This window comes from Podarcis vaucheri (assembly GCF_965113315.1).
Source record: "Podarcis vaucheri genome assembly, chromosome: 7".
Taxonomy (NCBI): Eukaryota; Metazoa; Chordata; class Lepidosauria; order Squamata; family Lacertidae; genus Podarcis; species Podarcis vaucheri.
This window is the reverse complement of record NC_138765.1, coordinates 52,045,009-52,064,538: the sequence shown is the minus strand read 5'-3', so window position 1 is coordinate 52,064,538 and position 19,530 is coordinate 52,045,009. Positions and strand designations below refer to the sequence as shown.

The following is a 19,530-nucleotide window of genomic DNA, read 5'->3' as shown; positions in this document are numbered from 1 at the left end:
GTGAAATCAGCCAGTGAAACATGCAATGCTCTCTCCACAGAGTGAGTTGTTTGTGTCTCGCACGGCATGTCACGTAAATAGTTGCATAAGAAGTCACACTTGCATGCCAAACTGTGCTGCTCACAGGGCAAGCTTGACTGCCTTTTGCATGCTCTGCCCTACTAGGAATTGCTAACCCAGAGCTGGGGGAAACGGGAGCAAGGCAAGGAAGTATTAGCACAAATGTTGTAGTGTCATGGAAATGTGATGCTTACACATCATCTAATAGGAAGAACTTCCTGACAGTAAGAGCTGTTCGACAGTGGAATTTGCTGCCAAGGAGTGTGGTGGAGTCTCCTTCTTTGGAGGTCTTTAAGCAGAGGCTTGACAACCATATGTCAGGAGTGCTCTGATGGTGTTTCCTGCTTGGCAGGGGGTTGGACTCGATGGCCCTTGTGGTCTCTTCCAACTCTATGATTCTATGATTCTATGATTCTATGAAATGAGGAAAGTTCTGAAATGGAACTTATCTGTGCTGACTCAGAGCCAGGTTTCGCATTTGCCTCCGAGTGGCCACTGTGAGAATGGGATGCTGGGCTGTTTCAACCATTTGCTTAATCCATCAGACTCATTTTACATTCTTGCATCAACATTTTAGGGAACTTACTGGACTCTGAAGCTTTGATTTGGAGGGAACTGTACAACCCTACGTTTTAAGATTTTCAGGAGAGGCCATTCTTTCTGCCCTGCCAATATCTGTAGCATGTATGGCAGAACTTAAGGCGGGGCCTTCCAAGTGGCTTCCCCCAAACTCTAGAGTTCCTTGCAAGGGAGGCCCATGTAGCCTCTGATTACCTTCTGTCAGTAGGAAGAACATAGGAAGTTGCCTTCTGCTGAGCCAGACCCTTGGCCCCTCTAGCCTAGTATAGTCTGCACTCTGGCTGGCAACAGCTCTCCAGGGTTTCATGCAAAGGACCTTCCCAGTTCAGCTACCTGGAGATACTGTCAAGGATGGAACCTGGGACCTTCTGCATGCAAAGCAGATGCTCCACCACTGACCTATGACCCTCTCCTAAAGGGGAATATTTTTAGTCAAACGAGGCTCCAAGTAACTCCTCTTGTTTTATGGCCACTGCAGTGCTGCCATGTGTTCTACTGGCTGTTGCTGTTTGTATTGGTTGCACAGGAAAGTTGCCATTCCTCTAAATTCCTCAAGGCAGACGCTTTTTGCCAGACCATATTCACAGAGTAAAGTTTGCACTGGCTGCCTATATGCCACTTAGCCAGGTCAGGCAGAGAAATGAGAGATCACGTGGTCCCTGAGATATCCTGGACTCAAGTTGTTAAAGGGCCTTGAAAATAAGAACAATGAACCTGGCTGGGTAGCATATGGACAACCAGCACAAGCTTTCCATCGCTAGTCTTATGTGCTAGCAATAGTCTATCCCAATCAACAGTCTAGCTGCTGCATTTTGCATAAGCTGGAGCCTCCAGACCAGGCCAACAGAGAGAGCATTGCAATAACTGAGTCTTGTCAATCAAGCTGGGCAATTTCCTCCAGTAGAAGTTGGTGGGGAATCTTCCGCAGCAGGGGGAAAAACCCGGAGTGTGTCAAACATGGGTGAAGCCATATTTGGGAAAACTTGACTCTTCTTCCGCCTATATGCAACCCTTCTCCTTTGTACTTGCATAAATATAAGTTGAAGACGTCACTGAGATGGTGAGTAATGCTTCACTGCTGGACCCCCTTTTGCTTGGCATGGGGGGGGGGCATCATGCCACCAGGATGTTAATGAAGAGGAAAACTCAGCCAGGCTTTAAGGGCAGTTTCATAAGTTCTCCCTGCCATTCAGCGCCCTCGCCTCCTGGGCTGTTATCATGTGGATCACCCTCCGCCCCTCTGCTGATGGGAAAGCTGGGCATATTCCTTTAAAAGTAAGGGAGATAAAGGGTTCTTTCTTTGCTGTGAACTCCTGCTAATCAGTTTACTTTGGGGAAGAGGCAAATCAAGCAACGGCACCCTTGGAAGGAAAATAGGACTTGGGAATTCAGAGCCGGGAGAGGCGGAAAGAAAAGCTGGCAAGTTCTCCCCTTTTCTTTTTCTGGGACAGAGACCCAAAGGAAGAAACCAGGAGCAAGAGAGCAGAAGCCAAGAAGACACGGGAGTTGGGCTCTCCAGCGTATTGTGCCAAAGAAGGGTCACTGGAAGCGTGTTGCTGACTCTGCCACCCCAAAACTTTGTGTGGAGCATGTCTGGTCTCACAGCTCCGTTCTGAGACATCTATCCATCTATTCCCTTGGAGGAAGAGGGGCCACAGAAGTTTCTTTCAGGTTCCGCAACCTACAGGTGAGTTCCTGGACCATGCTAACTATATACTTCTCGCCCAAGAGAAAACTCTGTTGCAAAATCCTGCGGGTCTCCTTTGTCTTTCTGTAGCATTCCCACCAAGGTGCCACCATGTCTGTGCCATCACCCCTGAGGGTGCTGCCCAGCCCCCCGAATGCCACTGCAGGCATTCCCGTGAGCAACCAGACCAATGAGACATTCTGCACAAGCAGCCAGCAGGTGGTGATCCCTGGCGAACTCTTCCTGACCCTGGGGATCCTGAGCTTTGTGGAGAACTTGTTAGTAGTGGCCGCCATTGTCAAAAACCGGAACCTGCATTCGCCCATGTACTATTTCATCTGCTGCCTGGCTGTGTCAGACATGCTGGTGAGCGTCAGCAACCTAGTGGAGACCCTCTTCATGCTTCTGCTGGAGCATGAGATGATGGTTGTGCAGCCCACCACCGTGATGCACCTGGATAACGCCATGGACATGCTGATCTGCAGCTCCCTGATGTCCTCGCTCTCCTTCCTCGGCGTCATCGCCATTGACCGCTACATCACCATCTTCTACGCCTTGCGGTATCACAGCATCATGACCATCCAGAGGGCCGTCACCATCATCGTGGTTGTCTGGGTGGTCAGCAGCATCTCCAGCACCATCTTCATTGCCTACGATGGCAAGGCGGTCATCCTCTGCCTGGTCATCTTCTTCCTCTCCATGATCACCCTGATCATGGGCCTCTACATCCACATGTTCAGCCTGGCTCACCAACACGCCCGCAGAATCTCCAGCCTGCAAAGGAAGCAGTCAGCACCCCACTTCACTAGCATGAGAGGGGCCATCACCCTCACCATCCTGCTGGGCGTCTTCTTCATCTGCTGGGGGCCCTTCTTCCTTCACCTGATCCTCATCCTCACCTGCCCCGAGAAGCCCGCCTGCAACTGCTACTTCAGATACTTCAACCTCTATCTCATCCTCCTCATTTGCAACTCTGTGGTGGACCCCATAATTTACGCCTTCCGGAGCCAGGAGCTCAGGAGGACTTTGAAAGAGGTGGTCTTATGCTTTTGGTAAGGAGCAGGCGGCACTGGGGGTCTGAGGGTGCAAGTAGCCGCTGGGGCTCTCCTGCCCTCCCCAGAGGCAGCAGAGGCAGCCACTTTGCAATTGGGAGCTCAGCGCCCCCTGGTGGCACTGGGGATGGGCAAGCAGAGGAAGCCTCTGGGAGGAGATGCCAGGCAGTGTTCTCCACATCCCATGGCCAGAAGGAGGAAACAAAGTGTGTGTGTGTGTGTGTGTGTGTGTGTGGGTGGGGAGGAATGTTCTTTTGCTTCCTGACTGCCGCCAGCCTAGAGGCATGACTGAGATGCTGTATAACTCTCTGCAATTTCCTTGCTAGTTATCTAGGGAAGCCATTCGTTCTTCCTCTGTGAGGACTCCAGGCTGTTCCCGTCAAGGTGTGCAGAGCAGAGGGTGAGGATGACAATGGCAGGTGCAGCAACATTTTCCCAATGCAGAAGAAGGAAGAGTATGTGTGCGTGTGGCTGGGTACACACTCCCAACTGCGCTGCATCTAGTACACAACAACCTTTGGTTTGGGAAGTGGCATACAAGTGATGTTAACCACAACCAATATTGCTCCTCTCCTTTCTGAGGAAATGCTGTGTTTTGATGCATTCCCCACCCCGCCCCCCAAACCAGCTCCGATTTTACTTGTGTAAAGATACGGCCTCACTGTGTTTTAAGCCAGTTATGTGTGCACAGCCTAAATATGTGTTTTGTATGTCAAGGAGTTTTGCAGGGTAATAAAGAGGAATGTTTCAGAGTACCGGAATGTGTGAACTGAGCAACTCCAGGAGGGCTCTACCTGTCTAGGAGTACAGGGTGGGTGGTCCAGTTTAGAGATGTGGACGTCTTTTCCTAAATCTATTTCAGCACTGGGAAGGAAACGCCCTAAAATTTCAGATGCTGCAAATCTCCCCCCCCCCATTCTCGTAAGACCTGACTGGCAGTCTCTGACTGTGCTTCAGAGGACTTCCCTCCCTCCGTCTTCTGACTTCATGTTTGCAGTCTCTACAAATCAATGCAACTCAATAAGTTGCAAAATGGTACCTCTGCCCGTATCTCAACCCTTTGTCCAGAATTCTTACAACATTGTCCTTTCACTGAAAAATAGGCCTGAGTGATGCTCTGTGCTTATGTGAGATTATCTCTCTGAGTAGATCCCCAGAGAGATCCCTGCTTTTTCCAGTTTCCAGGTCCTCCAATAGATGGTTGTGGCATCCCTTACCTGGTGGCTGGGCTACCTTGGGCCAAGCCTGGAGGAAGCATCAGGGACTCACAATCCTATCTAAGTTACTGGTAGTTCCTTTTCAGAACATGCTATTAGAAGTAGGAGTCAGTCTTCGGATTCATGGTGCCCAAAGCACAGGAGCCTCCTTAGTGCTGCATCATATGTCACAGATGGGAGTTGCCTGTAAGGAACCTCTCACACATATCCCTGTCCGGACCTGTGCCATAGTGATGCTTCCATGCAAAACAAGACAAGCAATAGCTCGTTCCAGGCATCACCCCTAGTAGATTGGACAGTAGCATAGCCCTGCTAAAGAAATGACTCTAAATCCAGAAAAGAGCCTTGCTATTTACATCCAGAGCTTTACCAACTGGGCAAACTCTTATTCCGTGCCACGTAATAACAAACTTCAGTGGCATTGCCGATTTTGATCTTAAGGTTTGCTCTTAAAAGCATACTGTAGGTCTGAGCTGAGGCTCTTTCCTAAGATAGCAGGAGCAAACCCCTAAAAGCACAAGGAGAGCCCTGCTGGGAACCCAACAGGCCCTGTATTCTAACATCCCGCCTCCCATAGTGGCCAAGCAGATGGCAATGACTTTATGGGCAGGGAAGCTACACACAGCCTACATTGGCTAACAGCTGTTGGTTGGACTTCCCTCCCTTCAGGAATGTGTATTCTGAAGTATGCACAGGTGTACCTAGGGGTTGGTGAAACTGACCGCCTCTGGGGCACAGGCCTGGGCAGGTGCCCAAAAATCACCTATCTGGCAATGGAGTGTATGACATGCATGTGTGTGGTGATGCAACACCATTGTTACAGTGAGATCAAACATGGGAGAAGCTTCCCATCCGTCTCACACCATGGCACAAAGATGTGCAATGAAGTGATGGGGGCGGCATCAATACAGCTCCTTGCCAAGGGTGCAAGGGACCCCACAAATGCCTCTGGGAGCATGCCCACCAGAAGTGGGTGACCAGGAAATCCAAGTCCGATGAAGGACAATTGTCTCCCATTCACATGATGGGCTGTCCCACACAGAAGATAGTTCTTCTCTGCTGCTCCAGAATCAGTGGCTGGAAAAGGCAGAGAAGTAGACTTCAATGAAACATGAGGAAGGCCTTCCAAATAGTGGCAGCTGTTCAGCAGTGGTTTGGGAGCTGGTGGGCTCTCCTTCCCTCAATAAGAGGTTGAGCAACCATCTCGCAGGGTTGTTGTAATTATATTCTGCATTGCAGGCCCCGTATGGAGGAGGAGGTGGGGCTAAGTAGCCTTCAAAGTCCTGTCTGATGCTGTGATTCTAAAAGCATCTGAGCCAAGAGTTCCCAAACTGGTTTATGGCATTTCTGTGGATTTGTGGTTAAAGGCAGGAGACAGCACATCTATTGCATAGAAGATTCATACTGCATTTTAATTGCTTCTTTTGTTTATAATGTTGTATTACAATTTGAATTCAGTGGAATACAAGGATGTGATTTTAAAATGCAATTAAAAATCACACAGCATCTAGTACAGCACAACAACACAATTGCTTCAACAGACAGACAACACCATTAACCATTTTCTGAGGGCCTGAGTGGTTTGGGAACCACTGCTCTGAGCCACATTGTGTAGAATACAAATCATGGGTCAGGATGAGGGAGACAGGAGGAGAGATGAACGGCTTGTTAGTAGAAAGTGTATTCCAGAGAGCATAACAACTCACTTGCAACACTGTATAAGAAGCAAGTTCAGTAGGTGTTTTTGTGGGGTGTTGTCTTTCTCATATGCACCAACTGTGTGCATTCTCAGACACAAACACACAAATACAGAATGCTGGAGGAGAAGCACACAGCACTTTTATTCCACCTTCTTATTATCTGATACACAATATTTTGTAGGTTTTTGTGGTGCATGTGGCATAAATGTGCAGCTAGCAGGTTCTGTGTGGGAGAGGAAGTTGTGAGGGGGCTGCAACTATTTCTAAGAAGTGAGAGCTCCATCTGACCAGGGGCTTTTGTTTTGTTTGAGCTCTGCCACAATGAGTCATGCCTATAGAAATATTGGGGGGGGGGGTCTATTCCCAGCCATTCAGTAATCTGACTAGTCTCTGACACGCCACTCCCCCTGGGAGGGAAAAGGGCCTTGCGCCCCATCCTCTCTCCTGTCAATGGGCTGCAGCTGAGGCACCAGAACAAAATCACAGGGTCCTTTGCATGCCCACCTCTGCCTCACATGCCTAAGGCAGCTTCATATTATTCTGGCAGGGTGGCTAACCTTTTTGTTAGGGAAGGACCTAAGTTCAGTGCTAAAATAACAGCAGCTTTGCATGCAGAAAGGCCTGGGTTCAAGTATGGCTGAGAAAAGACTCCTACCTTGATGAGCCGCTGCTGCCTGTTAGTGCAGACAATACTAAGGCTAGATGGTTTTCAGTGCATCCATTCCTTGCCAAGGCAGGTGCTTTACCTGAGAAAGAGGGTGAACTGGCTGTTTGCTCACTGCACAGTCACACTCACTCCTGAGTTCCTTTGTTTCTCTCCAAGGCCTGATGTGATTCTCCTTCAGGCAAGCCCTTTCTCCAAGCTCTGTCATCTCTGATTACTGCTCCCTGCTGCTCACTCTGCAAAAAAAGAGAGACCTCTTTCTGGGCAAGGCTACTCCCCAGGGCAGCAGCCCCATCCACCATTCTGGGAATTCAGCTGCTGTGGGGAATGATCTCAGAGTGCTTTTCCTTGCTAGGAACTTGGCTGCATTTTACTGCCACTACAGATGTAGGAGGGACTGCGCAGGCAGGAAGCCTGGCAGAGAGGCTGGCATGGGATGACCATGAACAGGCCCTGAAGAATAGGCGGAGAAGGGCTTAGAGGCCAGCAGAATTTAACCTAACCTGCAGCTAGAAATGTTTTCATAGAATCATAGACTTGTAGAGTTAGAAGGGGTCCTGAGAGTCATCTCTTCCAACCCCCTGTAATGCAGGGATCTCAACTAAAGCACCCATGGCAGATGGCCATCCAAGCTCTGCCTAAAAATCTTCAAGGAAGGAGAGTCCACCAAGCACTGCTGGATTACCAAATAGGCAGAGGAGGCACCGGTCTATGGGACCCATGCCTTTTAGGGGCCCAACGACAATAGGTAAAATAATATTGATTTGATCTTGAAAGAAAATTGCAATCAGGACTTCTTAGTTCAATGCTACTAGATTGGGGGGAGGGTGAGATTTCAACAGCCTAGGGGCTTCCACAGGATTTAATCCGGCACTGCTTCCAAAGGAGTCTGTTCTCTTAGTACCATCAGAAAGTTCTTCCTGATGTTTAGTTGGATATTGGAATATCCTTTCTTGTATCTTGAAGCCATTGGTTCTGGTCCTACCCTCTGGAGCTGGAGAAAACAACCTGGCTCCATCCTCCAGGTGACAGCCCTTTAGATATTTGAAAATGGCTATCATATCTCTTCTCAGTCTCCTCTTTAGCAGGTTAAACATACCCAGCTCCCTCCATCGTTCCTCATAAGGCTTGGTTTCCTGACCCTTTGTGCATTTGGTGGAAAAATTGTCCAGTGGGAACTATTTGTGTGCGTGCAGTTTGAGAATAAGGGATTATCAGTAAGGAGCTAGATTGTTCTTTGAAAAAGAAATAAATGAGATTTCTCCCTCTTCCCTGGACCCTGTCTCTTCCTGCTTTCTGAAATAATAATTCTGGGGTGGAGACGCTTGTGGATTGGGAGGGCCATCAATACAGATGGGAAGCTTAGACCAGACACTGGGGGGCGCTGGTGTCCAGCAACAGGAAAGAGAGAAGCAGCTTTGCCTTGGTGGACAGCAAGACTTAACCCTGAGCCAGTGACAGAGCCCACGTGAAATCCTCTCAAAGAAGCGTTGGGTGCCCTTGAGCACATACAGAGTCCTGCCAAGAGGTCCCAGCCAAGCACCCGGCATCCCTCTGTGATTTAAGGGTTGGGCTTGAAGATAGGAAGATCTCATCAGGCCTAGGCTGGCTGCTGGCGACCAGTCCCCTCTCCTTGTATTATACTGGCTACGGGAAGGGGGAGGACGCTGAACCACTGCAAGCACCGACATATTCCTCAGGCAGGGGAAATGAGTGAGCGGCTGTGGGCCTTTCTGCCTTCAGTTGTGTACAGGTGAAGCAGACCTTGGTGGGGGACAGGGCCGGATTTAGGTTTGATGAGGCCCTAAGCTACTGAATGTAATGGGACCCTTTATATGTCCAGCTGTCCTTTGTCAACAACAAATTGTCATTGTTTTTTGTGTTGAATATATGCTTTTTATGGGGTCCATTACTTACATCATACACAACACAAACACTGTTGCTGTATGCAGGTTTTATTTTATTTTATTTATTTTTTATCTTATATTTTGGAAATGTACATCCAGGGTTTTTTCCTTTAATTTTTTTGGGGGGCCCCCAAGAGTGGGGCCCTAAGCTATAGCTTGTTTAGCTTATATCTAAATCCGGCACTGGTGGAGGAGCCAGGAGAGCGTTGCCTCCGAAGGGACCCACCCGTTCCCTTGGCAAGGAGCTCCTGCTTTTTGCAGCCTGCTGTTCTTCCTGCTGCGGTTCTCGCCTGTCAGAGAGGGGGCAGCCTTTCCTCCCCCACACACTTAGGGAAAAGGTCAGCACAGTCTCCCTCCACAGGCCTTTGTTCTCCCCCAGGAATTGCAACGACAACCCAGACACAAAGGAGGGCGTAGGGGGGAAATGACAGGAAACAGATCTGTGGGGCCCCTCCCCATCTCCCCACCCAGGAAAAGGGGGAGAGTAGGGAGAGGCAGCTTCCTGCCCGAGCTGGCTGAACAAAGGGGAGGCGGGCGGGGAGCCTCCTCGCTCCTCTCCTCCTGCGCACCTGGGACCGCGAAGGGGCTTTTGTTCTGCCGACTTTCCCCACCACCACCCGCAGCATCTCCCCCAACTTAGGCGATGGCCCATCGCCCGTAGCCCCCAAAGCTCTCCGCCCTTGTTCCCGGTTGGATGGCCTTCAGTTGCCCCTTGCAAATTGCAAGCAGCCAAGGAAGAGAGACCCACGGCGAGGCCCCACCCAGCGGGCAGGGGCGGGCTGGGCACTGCTGAGTCAGGGGGGTTCGCCCAGCTGGCAGTTAGTCAGCAGCAGGAGAGCACAGAGGCTGCGGGCAAAGTTTTGGCTAAGCGGCGAAAGGTTCGAAGGAAGCGCCCATCATCAGAGCATCACTGGAAGGAAACACGCGTATTCAAAACCGATTGTTAAAAGCACCCCAACCTCAGCAAAATACACAGAGCTTCAATGCAGGATGGCCCCTCGAAAAAATATATATCTTTGTCTTCAAAGGGCTGGGTGGGGGGCGTGATATCAAGACAAGCGGAGAAGCCCCCAGTCACAAAGCAGAGCGCAGCTGTCTGGCTGGGTAATAAGGAAAGAGGCGCACCAAGGAAGGATGCTTTGGCAACCCCGTCTGAGGCCATCAAAGGCAAATCCAGGACTTGGGCGAGGCTGAAACTTGAGACTTGATAACAAAGATGCCCCCACCCAAGAGACATCCCAGAAAAGTGGCTGTCCCCCTCTCGCACCCCGAGGTACCGCAGCGGCCCACGAACGCAGGCCCCACCCGCCCCACTCTGGGATGTGAGCCTCCAAGTCGCTTCAGGCAACAGCCTGGGATGCCTCCTGCATCAGCCGCCTCCCCTGGGCCTTTTCTTTTGCCCGGGCCTTTACCTCTATGCCGGCTTGCGGGCGGGGCGGGGCGGAGGGAGCGCGGGCCTTTCTCTGCCCCAGCCTGGCCGCCCGCTTTGTGCCAGGCAGCGCGGCTCTTACCGGCGCCGAGGGATGCGCTGCTGGTGCTGATGCTGCAGGGATGTTGCAGTATTTTGCGGCGGCGCCTCCTGATTGGCCGCGGCGTCGGCGCTGACGTCAGCGCCCCGGCCTGGGTGCAGCGGGAGGCGCCTATAAAACCCGCCGGCAGCAGCCTGGACGCCTCCGCCAGCCGCTCCGCCAGCTGCAGCCGCCGCCCACCTACCCGCCTGCCTGCCCGCAGCCGCCCCCCGTAGCACCAGCCGCAGCAGCATGAGGGAGATTGTGCACATCCAGGCGGGCCAGTGCGGCAACCAGATCGGAGCCAAGGTAAAGACATGGGGAGGCGGAGACGCGCGCTGCTGGGACTGCGGAGCTCCCCGCCGCCCCCCGACGGCTCTTCCAGCGGGACTTGGGGGCTCCCTGGCTGATCCTGCCCGGCATGTTGCGGGCCCCCTGGAAAAGAGCCAAGCGTTGCGCCGACGAGGCGCCCGGCTGCTCTGCCGCTCCCCTTGCCCTAGATCCGGGCGAGGTAGCCAGGTGTCATCTCGCCAAGGCGGTGGGGCCGGTTCCCTGGCTTGGCACCGGGGTGGGGCGTGCCCTGCGCTGGCGGCGGCGGCGGCGCCTGTGTTGTGGCCTCGTCTTTCCCCGCCCGGCTGTGGGCGTGGAGGCACCCCAGGGCTGCGGGGCAGAGCCTCCTGCAGGAGGTGAAAGTGCCCTCCGGCTCCCTAGGAAGGCGCTCCTTTGCCTTCTTGCCGGCTAGCCAGTGGGTGGCCCAGGCCAGCGTCTCCTAAAAAGTCCATCCTGGGCATCCTGACGCGGCTGTCAGAGGCCCGTGGTCACCCTTTGTTGTTGGCGCTTCTGACAAAAGGAAGGAGTGGTCTTCCTCCCGCCCCCTCCGCCACGCCCATCCAGGCAAGGGGGCTGCCACACCCAGGAAGCAGGGGACCCTCCTGATTCTCTTAGAACAAAGAAACCCTTCCCTCTGCCTGTGACCTTGCAAGTTCCTGCTGTAACCTTGGTGAGGTCAGGAGGCAACTTGGGCGATCTGGCTATTTGTTTACACTCCTTTCCCACCTTTTCTCTATGGGGAGTGGTAATGCTTCTCTCCCCTACTTCAGCCTGCTATGGGGCAACATTTCAGCCCTGCTTCTGCAGGGGAAGGGTGGGGCCACCTTTTTTTGCCCTGTCTCCTTGTCCCATGGGGTTCAGGGGAATGGCTATTCCTAAAGACTTTCAGGAGCCTTTTCCTCCCTTTGCCAAGTGCTTCTGTGGATGACAGATGGAAGGTAAACAGATTTCAGCCTGTGGTGTCCCCACCCCTGGACAAAGCATCTTTGCCTCCCCTCCCCCTTGCAGCTTCAGGTAATGCAGGACACAATGGTGAAGAGTTGTCCACTACTGGAGACAAAGAGGTGTGGGGATTCTGAGCATCCTGTGGCATCTTCTGATATATGAAACAAACAGAATGTTTGATGTCCTGACAGGATCTCCTCCTGTTTCTTGATGGGGCAGTTTTTTCTAGCTATTTGTTAAGTGAAATGACAGCTCTTGGCTGGCGCAATTGGGCCACGGAGAGAAGCAGGGAGCACCCTCTCTCTGGGCAGCAAGGGATGGTCTTATTTTTGTTTGTTAGGGGAAATGTCCAAAGGGAAATGAACAAACCTGCAAAAATAGGGGGTTTCTCAAATGGGTTTTCAGTTTCTGCTTTCTCAGGAGACACCTGCTGCCATGACTTAGTGTCACAAAGACAGCTAATAATCCATTAAGTCAACCCCCCCCTCTCCCTGCTCTTCTCTCCTCCACCCTTCAAAACCAGACATCTGTGCCTGCTCTGAATAAAAAGGAAGGCCAGCCTGCTGCAGTGTGATTGTACCACTTAATGCTCTATCCCCGTGGGGCAGGGTAGCAGCACAGCAGGCTGAAATCAAATCAGCCCTCTGGAGCTCTTCTGCAGCTGGGGCTGGGAGCTCCCCTGCCTCTCCCCCGCCCCACTTAGGAAAGAGGGATAGTCTGGTCATTATGCTGGATGCAGGGAGGTGGGCGAGGGGTATGAAGAGCACCTGCTACTCACCCACAGCCAGTAAGCTATTTAAGAAGCTGAATAATGAACCTTGAAAGACTGCCAGTCTCTTCCCAGCACCACTCAGAGCTCCAAGTCTGTGGCTGCTTCACCACATCTCCTGAGGAATAGGTGGGTTTGCCACACCTTTTGCAGCAAGGAAGTCAAAATGCCCAGGATTGTACTTGAGATTTTCAGAAAGGAACATTCTCCTCTTTAAAGAAAAAGAAAAAAGACACAGGGTGTTTTCTACCCTCCACCCTCAAATGCTGAACGTAAAATCCTGTGGGAAACCAAAGGAAGTTGAATGGATTTCACATGATCTGAGACAACCTTGGGTTCCGTTGCAATCTTCCCTGAAACTGGGTTACTAAGGCAAGGGAATAGGGTTCTCCACTATCTTGCTGCTCCTGAGTCAGGGATTTGGGGGCAGGCAGTCATCAGTTGGGGTAGTGATGCTGGAGGCTAGCTTTCTGCATAGTTTACCTAAGCAGACTCATGCATATGCTAATCTGCATGAATAATTCATTGTAAACTCACAGGTTCTGTAATTGACACATCTGATCAGCACAGGATAGAAGCTGGCTTTGGTATGGAAGCCTGGCTTGGCAGCCCCTGAGATATTTAAGGATTGTTCTTTTTCTCTTTCTAAAATAAGAACAACTTTATTTAACCTGTTTGGATTCCTGCATCACTCTAGATACTCTAGAGAATTCTGCTGCCAAATCCAGGGTGTTGATTTCAGAAGCCTTCTCTGAAGCAGTGCCTGTGCCACGACAAAGAACTATGCTTTATTCATGCCTTAAGATGGACAGTTCACTTAATTATGCATTGGTGTTCCTTTGAAACCTCTCAGAATATGGGCAGGAGTTAATTTGAAAAAAAGAGATGACAGTCACTTTTTCACATCCGAGTCTTCCCTTCCATGGAGCTAAGGGCAGAGTACGGCAGATTGTTATCCATATCATTCTCCCAGCAAATTTGTATGGAAGGCTTGGGGGGGACCCCTGTAAGACCCATGCAGTGAGCTTTATGGCTGAGCCAGGGATTTGAATTTGACTCAGCCTGTTCTAAGTCAAATGAGACCAAATGAATTGACAAGAGGGCTTGACCCTTGCATCTGTTTGCAGTCCTAGGGCTTAGTCTCACTTCCGTCACTGAGTAACCTTGGGCCACCTCTGCATATATAGGATTATATCACTTTCCAGATCTGCTTCATTTTTAGAAACAATTTATTGATGAAGAGGCCTTCTCAAGGCAGATCTTTTTGCATTGGGTGCTCAGGGGGGATCAGCCTTGTGGCATGTGGCTGACGCCATTGTGTTTACAGTCTTTCTGACCTTGCCATCAATTTCAATTTGTCCTCTTAGTAGTGGGAGCTCCCTGGTAATTAAAGCTCTGTCCACTGGAGATGGTTAGCATTCATGACATGCATCTTCCTTTCTCTCCCCCCGCCCCCTGCATTGTTCACACTAATTTAGCAAGGACTGAGCAGTCTCCTATAGATTGCTGTAAACAAGCCTTTTTCTCCTGTCCTCCTCACTGCCTTGTTAAAACAGAAAGTCCTTCCGTTAGTGAAAAGCTCCACCAAAAGAAGCCCTCTCTGTTGTGCTTTAGGAATACAGCTTAGCCTTTGCTTGCAAGAACAATTATTCCCAAGGTAAAAGGTTCTGGAAAATGCATCATTAGCAGCTGTCCCTCCTGAGGGAGATAGAGTGCTCTTGCTGCAGTCTGCGTAGTGCTGTGGCTCGTAATAAGTTTGCGCCAATAACCAGCAGTGCGAAGTCATGTGCTTATTTGCCGGTGAGATGACTCTGCACAAATTTAGCTGCTTTTCCTTGTAGCTTATTCCCAAAGCAAAATGCTGTGTTGCTTGTCAAAATGTGTACAACAGCCTGATCAACTCTTGCCCCTACCCTTGTCTTCATGGCTAAACACTGCAGATGAGGGCAGGAGTTTTGACGCGTGGCAATACCCCATCTGAATGTTCTCACTTTCAGCAGCCTTAAAATACTGAAAGCTCAGCCAAATGGCTGCTTCTCTGTCTCCTTTACTGCGGTGTAGATTCTGCTTCAAAACAAAGCTAGGAAAGCAGTATCTTTAAGGTAGCAAGAGGTCATGGTTTCAGCACCATGGCCAGATCCCTAGAACAGCACACAGCGCTTGCAAGAACGAAGCGTTTCTGCTCTGGGTCTCACTGTAGGCTGGTGAGAGAGCCCTCTCAAGGATGGCTTTGCAGAAAGGGCTCTTAGCAACCTTCAACTACCAAACGCAGCTACAGCTGCTGATGCAGTGCTACTTGGCAGTTGCGAGTAGCAAATCAAATTTATTTGTGTATTTATTTCTATTCCATCTTTGTGTTGTTCAAAGGGATGTACTTGGCTCTCCTCCTCTCCATTTTATCCTCACAACAACCGTGTGAGGTAGCTTAGGCTGAGATGTGATGACCCAAGATCACCCAGTGAGCTTCCTGACTGAGCAGAGATTTGAACCCTGGTCTCCCATGTCCCAGTCCAATACTCTTAACAGCTACACCACACTGGCTCTCTATATGTCACTCACCACCCCCACACACATTCAAAAGAACTGCTTGGACTCGCACAAGGAGTGGCATACTGGATAAGATTTACAGGATAAGGTTGGTGCTCCACTTAGACCAGTCTGGTGTCTCCAGCAGCAGATCAACTCAGAATGCTTTCCCCCAGTGTGGATAATGAAAAAGCTAAACAGCCCGATGCGGGTGGGAATTTCCTTTGTTTCTAATGGTATAAACCAAAAAATGTCCAATTCTTTAGCTGACTTAACATGTAGAAATGTTAATTCTTTCTATCTCCCCCTCTCCACTCTTCTTTCAGTTCTGGGAGGTGATCAGTGATGAGCATGGTATAGACCCCAGTGGGAACTATGTCGGTGACTCTGACCTGCAGCTGGAAAGGATCAGCGTTTATTACAATGAAGCCTCTTGTAAGTTGTGCTCCTACCCCAGACCTGACTGCTCTTCCTGATAGGTAGGGATATTCTGGTATACCAAGAAACTTCCGCCTGGCCTCCTCTCAGAAATGAAACTGGAAGGTTTTCACCATTCCAAGCAGATGACAATGGCCCTTCCCCTAAGCACTTGCAGCGGCATAGAGTATGCCATTCATCCTGCCACCTCCTTCCGAGTGAGGAAAAAGCATCCCAGGACTGCCACTCTCACCCTGGATAGCACCCAGTTTTGCAGCAACATTGCAAAAGATATTCTTCCTTGTCGCCTTTGTTGACCAGCCTAGTCCTCTTTTGAGGCAGAACGCTACAGATTTGAATAGCAGTTCTGGAAATTTCATGGCTGGTACTGAGTACTGCTATGGGGGACATGGGTCTCTCTAGTCATGGGTCAAGGGCAGGCTGCTTTGAGCATGCATCCTTTAATGAGTTAAGGCAGCAATGATGGTGGGGAAGCCTGTGACGTTCCAGATACTCCACAATGCTCATTGTCTCTGACAACTGACTACCCTGGTTGTGGCTGATGGGAGTTGGAGTTCAACAACCTCCGGAGGGTTGCTACAGATTCCCCATCCCTAGTTTAGAGGAAGAGATAAAGAAGCTCAGCCCCACAGTATATTCTCCTTGGTAAAGGATTCCCTGGATTGTTGGGCAAGAACATCTGAAAAGGCTAGGTGGGAGCCTGATGTTGGGGAGTGCCCAATTTTGGCTTTGGTGAGCATCCTGCCAAATGGGTACAAAGAAAGGAGATGATGTGGGAGATCAGGAATCTTAAAATCACCTCCCTGCCCCCCCCCCAACACAATAACTCCTGCTGTAAATCAGCAAGGTTGTCTCTCTGACTGATTGCAATGAAGACAAATCTTCCTTTGTTTTTTTCCAGCTCACAAATATGTTCCTCGTGCTATCCTGGTAGACCTGGAGCCTGGCACCATGGACAGTGTTCGTTCAGGTGCTTTTGGGCACCTCTTCAGACCAGACAACTTCATCTTTGGTATTGTTTCTCTGCTTTCTTCTGCTGCCTGGCTCTCTTCCCTTTTCTCTCTATCATAGCTTCTCTCAGATGTCATCCAGTTTTAAGCCAAAGAAATAGCACAGTTCGACCTCAGACTTGCATAACTAATTCTAAGCTGTAGCATTTTGAGGTTTTTGGAGCTGCAGGCAAGGAAGGCTGGAAATCTTGGGATGGGGCAGCTGGCTTTTAAGGAAAGGGTTAGGTCAGATTCTTTTTAGGGTAGAGAATCTCCACTCCTTGATCACAGCTTGCTGCTGCCTAATACATCTTTATTTCTAAAGGCTCATACAGGTGCTTCAAACATATAAGCTAAAATCAAAAGGCAAACATCTTCAGCAGACTCCATGCCCACCTAATTTGTATGCTTGGCCTCTAACCTCTGTGCTCCCCACACAACCCCTGCTTTATAGGCCATTCCCGTGCCAGTCACTGTCCGATTTCTCTGGGCATTTTAAGTCTCCAATTAATGAGAATCTTACAAGAGCTACAAATGAAGGAAGTTAAAAGTGGCACAGCAAGCTATTGTTGCGTACTTTTCTTTTTTTTACTTAAGTCTGGTGGGCTTTCAAAAATTTCAAACTCTGGTTGGTCAAAAGGTAACAGGTGTCCCTGAATGTTATGCCATAGGGATGAGTAGATCTGTACCTTCCCCAGTTGACAGGACAGGGCACACAGATCAGTGCTGGTTGCTACACAAGATGGTGTTGGTGTCTCTTCCTTCACAGGTCAAAGTGGCGCTGGGAACAACTGGGCAAAGGGTCATTACACAGAAGGCGCTGAGCTGGTGGATTCCGTCTTGGATGTAGTGCGAAAAGAGTGTGAGAACTGTGACTGTCTACAGGGCTTCCAGCTCACTCATTCCCTGGGTGGGGGTACGGGGTCTGGCATGGGGACTCTCCTCATTAGCAAAGTCCGTGAAGAATACCCAGACCGGATCATGAACACTTTTAGTGTGGTGCCTTCCCCCAAAGTGTCTGACACTGTGGTGGAACCCTACAATGCTACCTTGTCCATCCACCAGCTGGTGGAAAACACAGACGAGACCTACTGCATTGACAATGAAGCCCTCTATGACATCTGCTTCAGGACCCTCAAGCTGGCCACGCCCACCTACGGAGACCTCAACCACCTCGTTTCTGCCACCATGAGCGGCGTCACCACCTCCCTGAGATTCCCAGGCCAGCTCAATGCCGACCTCCGCAAACTGGCCGTCAACATGGTGCCCTTCCCTCGCCTCCATTTCTTCATGCCGGGCTTTGCTCCGCTGACGGCCCGCGGGAGCCAGCAGTACCGAGCCCTCACTGTCCCCGAGCTCACCCAGCAGATGTTTGACGCCAAGAACATGATGGCTGCTTGCGACCCCCGCCACGGCCGCTACCTCACGGTGGCCACCGTCTTCCGAGGCCGCATGTCCATGAAGGAGGTCGATGAGCAGATGCTGGCTATCCAGAGCAAGAACAGCAGCTATTTCGTGGAGTGGATCCCCAACAACGTCAAGGTGGCTGTGTGCGACATCCCTCCCCGGGGCCTCAAGATGTCCTCCACCTTCATTGGCAACAGCACAGCCATCCAGGAGCTCTTCAAGCGCATCTCAGAGCAGTTCACGGCCATGTTCCGGCGCAAGGCCTTCCTCCACTGGTACACTGGTGAGGGCATGGATGAGATGGAGTTCACAGAGGCAGAGAGCAACATGAACGACCTCGTCTCCGAGTACCAGCAGTACCAGGATGCGACAGCTGAAGAGGAAGGAGAGATGTATGAAGATGACGAGGAGGAATCGGAAGCCCAGGGTGCCAAGTGAAGGGCTGGGGCCACAGGCAGCGCTTGGGTTCCTCCCAGTGAGGGCCAAGCAGTGACATGGGCCTGTCGTTCATCGCCGTCCATCTTTGCTACTCATTTGCTGAGTTGTAGACAACCAGCTTCTAGTTGCTTCTGATTCAAGGGTTCCAAAACTTAAACGCTGTTCAGTATTTAACCCCCTTCCTCCTCCTCCTCCTCCTCCTCTCCCCCCCCCCGCCCGCCCTATAGTCCCTCTCCTTTGCCTCCAAGTCTTATAAGTTAGTGCAGCTCCCTCTGTCCATGACTTTGATAACTTCAAGGGCCCTGGTCTTTATTTTTTACTGGTCTGTGTCTATTTTTATGTTTTGGAATACTTAATAAATCTATTGCTGTCCAGCACCTCGGGTGTCCCCTTTCTCTCATTTGGGATAGGGGAGCATGTTTGTGAAGTGAGAAGGGGTTGGAGTGCTGGGCAAAGGAACTGAATGAATGTTGTGGTGTGGCACAACCACTCCCTTGGAGAGTGTTGGTGTGTGTCTGTCTAGTGCAAGCTGGTGTCTTCCTGGTGCTTTGGACTACACCTTCCCTCAGCCCCAGCTAGCACAGTCACAGGTCAGGGGTGATGTGGGTAGGAATCTAAAACATCTAGAGGGCACCAGATTGAAGAACACTGGACTAGAAGGCAAACACCAGCTGGAAGTCAATCACACACAGTGTTGCTTGGCAACTGAGGGCAAGCATCAAGGTCCAGGCTTGGCTTTTGAACTATGCACCTTGCAGTGTTTCCAACCAGAGAAATTCAGCAATTGCACTAAGGGTGGTCACTTTAAAACACCCACACACTTTAGACAATTTCATGCAGGCCAATCAGTGGTTACTAATGAAAAGAGCTTCATAGTCAAAGAGGGGTGCACTATGGGATAGAAATTCAGGCCTCCCCTCTTATCAGCAGAATGAGTGGGAGGTCCCCTACATGCAACAGAATGGCCTTGCCATAATTGGAAAGTAAGTAACACATTCCTCTATGAGCAGGAGGGCCATGAAGTCCAGCATCTAAAATGATTTAACAGCAGTGCTATGCTTAGAACAGTTGCCTCCCAGATCCTGGGGTCAAGCTGGGAGGAGCTATGAAATGGCCTCTGCTGCAGGAGGTCACTGCGCATCTGGCTCTGCTTAAGAACTGATTTACTCACAGGACTGGCTTCAGAACATAGTGAGCCTTTGGCCAAGAACCCCCCTCTCACCTGAATGTGCTTGTATAGGCCGTAAGTTGTGCCACAGAATTTGTGGGACTGGGTCAAGAGAGAGAGAATGTGCAGCTTCCCACTTGGGTGGC

General features: G+C 50.6%; 2 protein-coding genes across 2 annotated transcripts; both read left to right on the top strand.

Annotated features, from left to right (window-relative positions):
• Positions 1 to 1,704: 1,704 nt before the first annotated feature.
• Positions 1,705 to 8,230, top strand: MC1R (melanocortin 1 receptor). Its single transcript, XM_082232450.1, has 2 exons — positions 1,705 to 2,326; positions 2,417 to 8,230. Exon 2 carries the CDS (start codon positions 2,438 to 2,440, stop codon positions 3,380 to 3,382), a length of 945 nt encoding a protein of 314 aa, XP_082088576.1. The 5' UTR covers positions 1,705 to 2,326; positions 2,417 to 2,437; the 3' UTR covers positions 3,383 to 8,230.
• A 2,297-nt stretch (positions 8,231 to 10,527) lies between these two features.
• TUBB3 (tubulin beta 3 class III) lies at positions 10,528 to 18,593 on the top strand. Its single transcript, XM_082230809.1, has 4 exons — positions 10,528 to 10,683; positions 15,271 to 15,379; positions 16,284 to 16,394; positions 17,141 to 18,593. The coding sequence occupies exons 1-4, from the start codon at positions 10,627 to 10,629 to the stop codon at positions 18,214 to 18,216; spliced, it is 1,353 nt and encodes a 450-aa protein (XP_082086935.1). The 5' UTR covers positions 10,528 to 10,626; the 3' UTR covers positions 18,217 to 18,593.
• Positions 18,594 to 19,530: the final 937 nt, after the last annotated feature.

Bases quoted from the DNA above. Each gene is read 5' to 3' on its own strand.
- MC1R (XM_082232450.1), top strand. From the start codon at position 2,438: ATGTCTGTGCCATCACCCCTGAGGGTGCTGCCCAGCCCCCCGAATGCC.
- TUBB3 (XM_082230809.1), top strand. From the start codon at position 10,627: ATGAGGGAGATTGTGCACATCCAGGCGGGCCAGTGCGGCAACCAGATC. The intron at 10,684-15,270 runs GTAAAGACATGG...CTCTTCTTTCAG, and splicing joins GCAACCAGATCGGAGCCAAG to TTCTGGGAGGTGATCAGTGA. The intron at 15,380-16,283 runs GTAAGTTGTGCT...GTTTTTTTCCAG, and splicing joins TTATTACAATGAAGCCTCTT to CTCACAAATATGTTCCTCGT.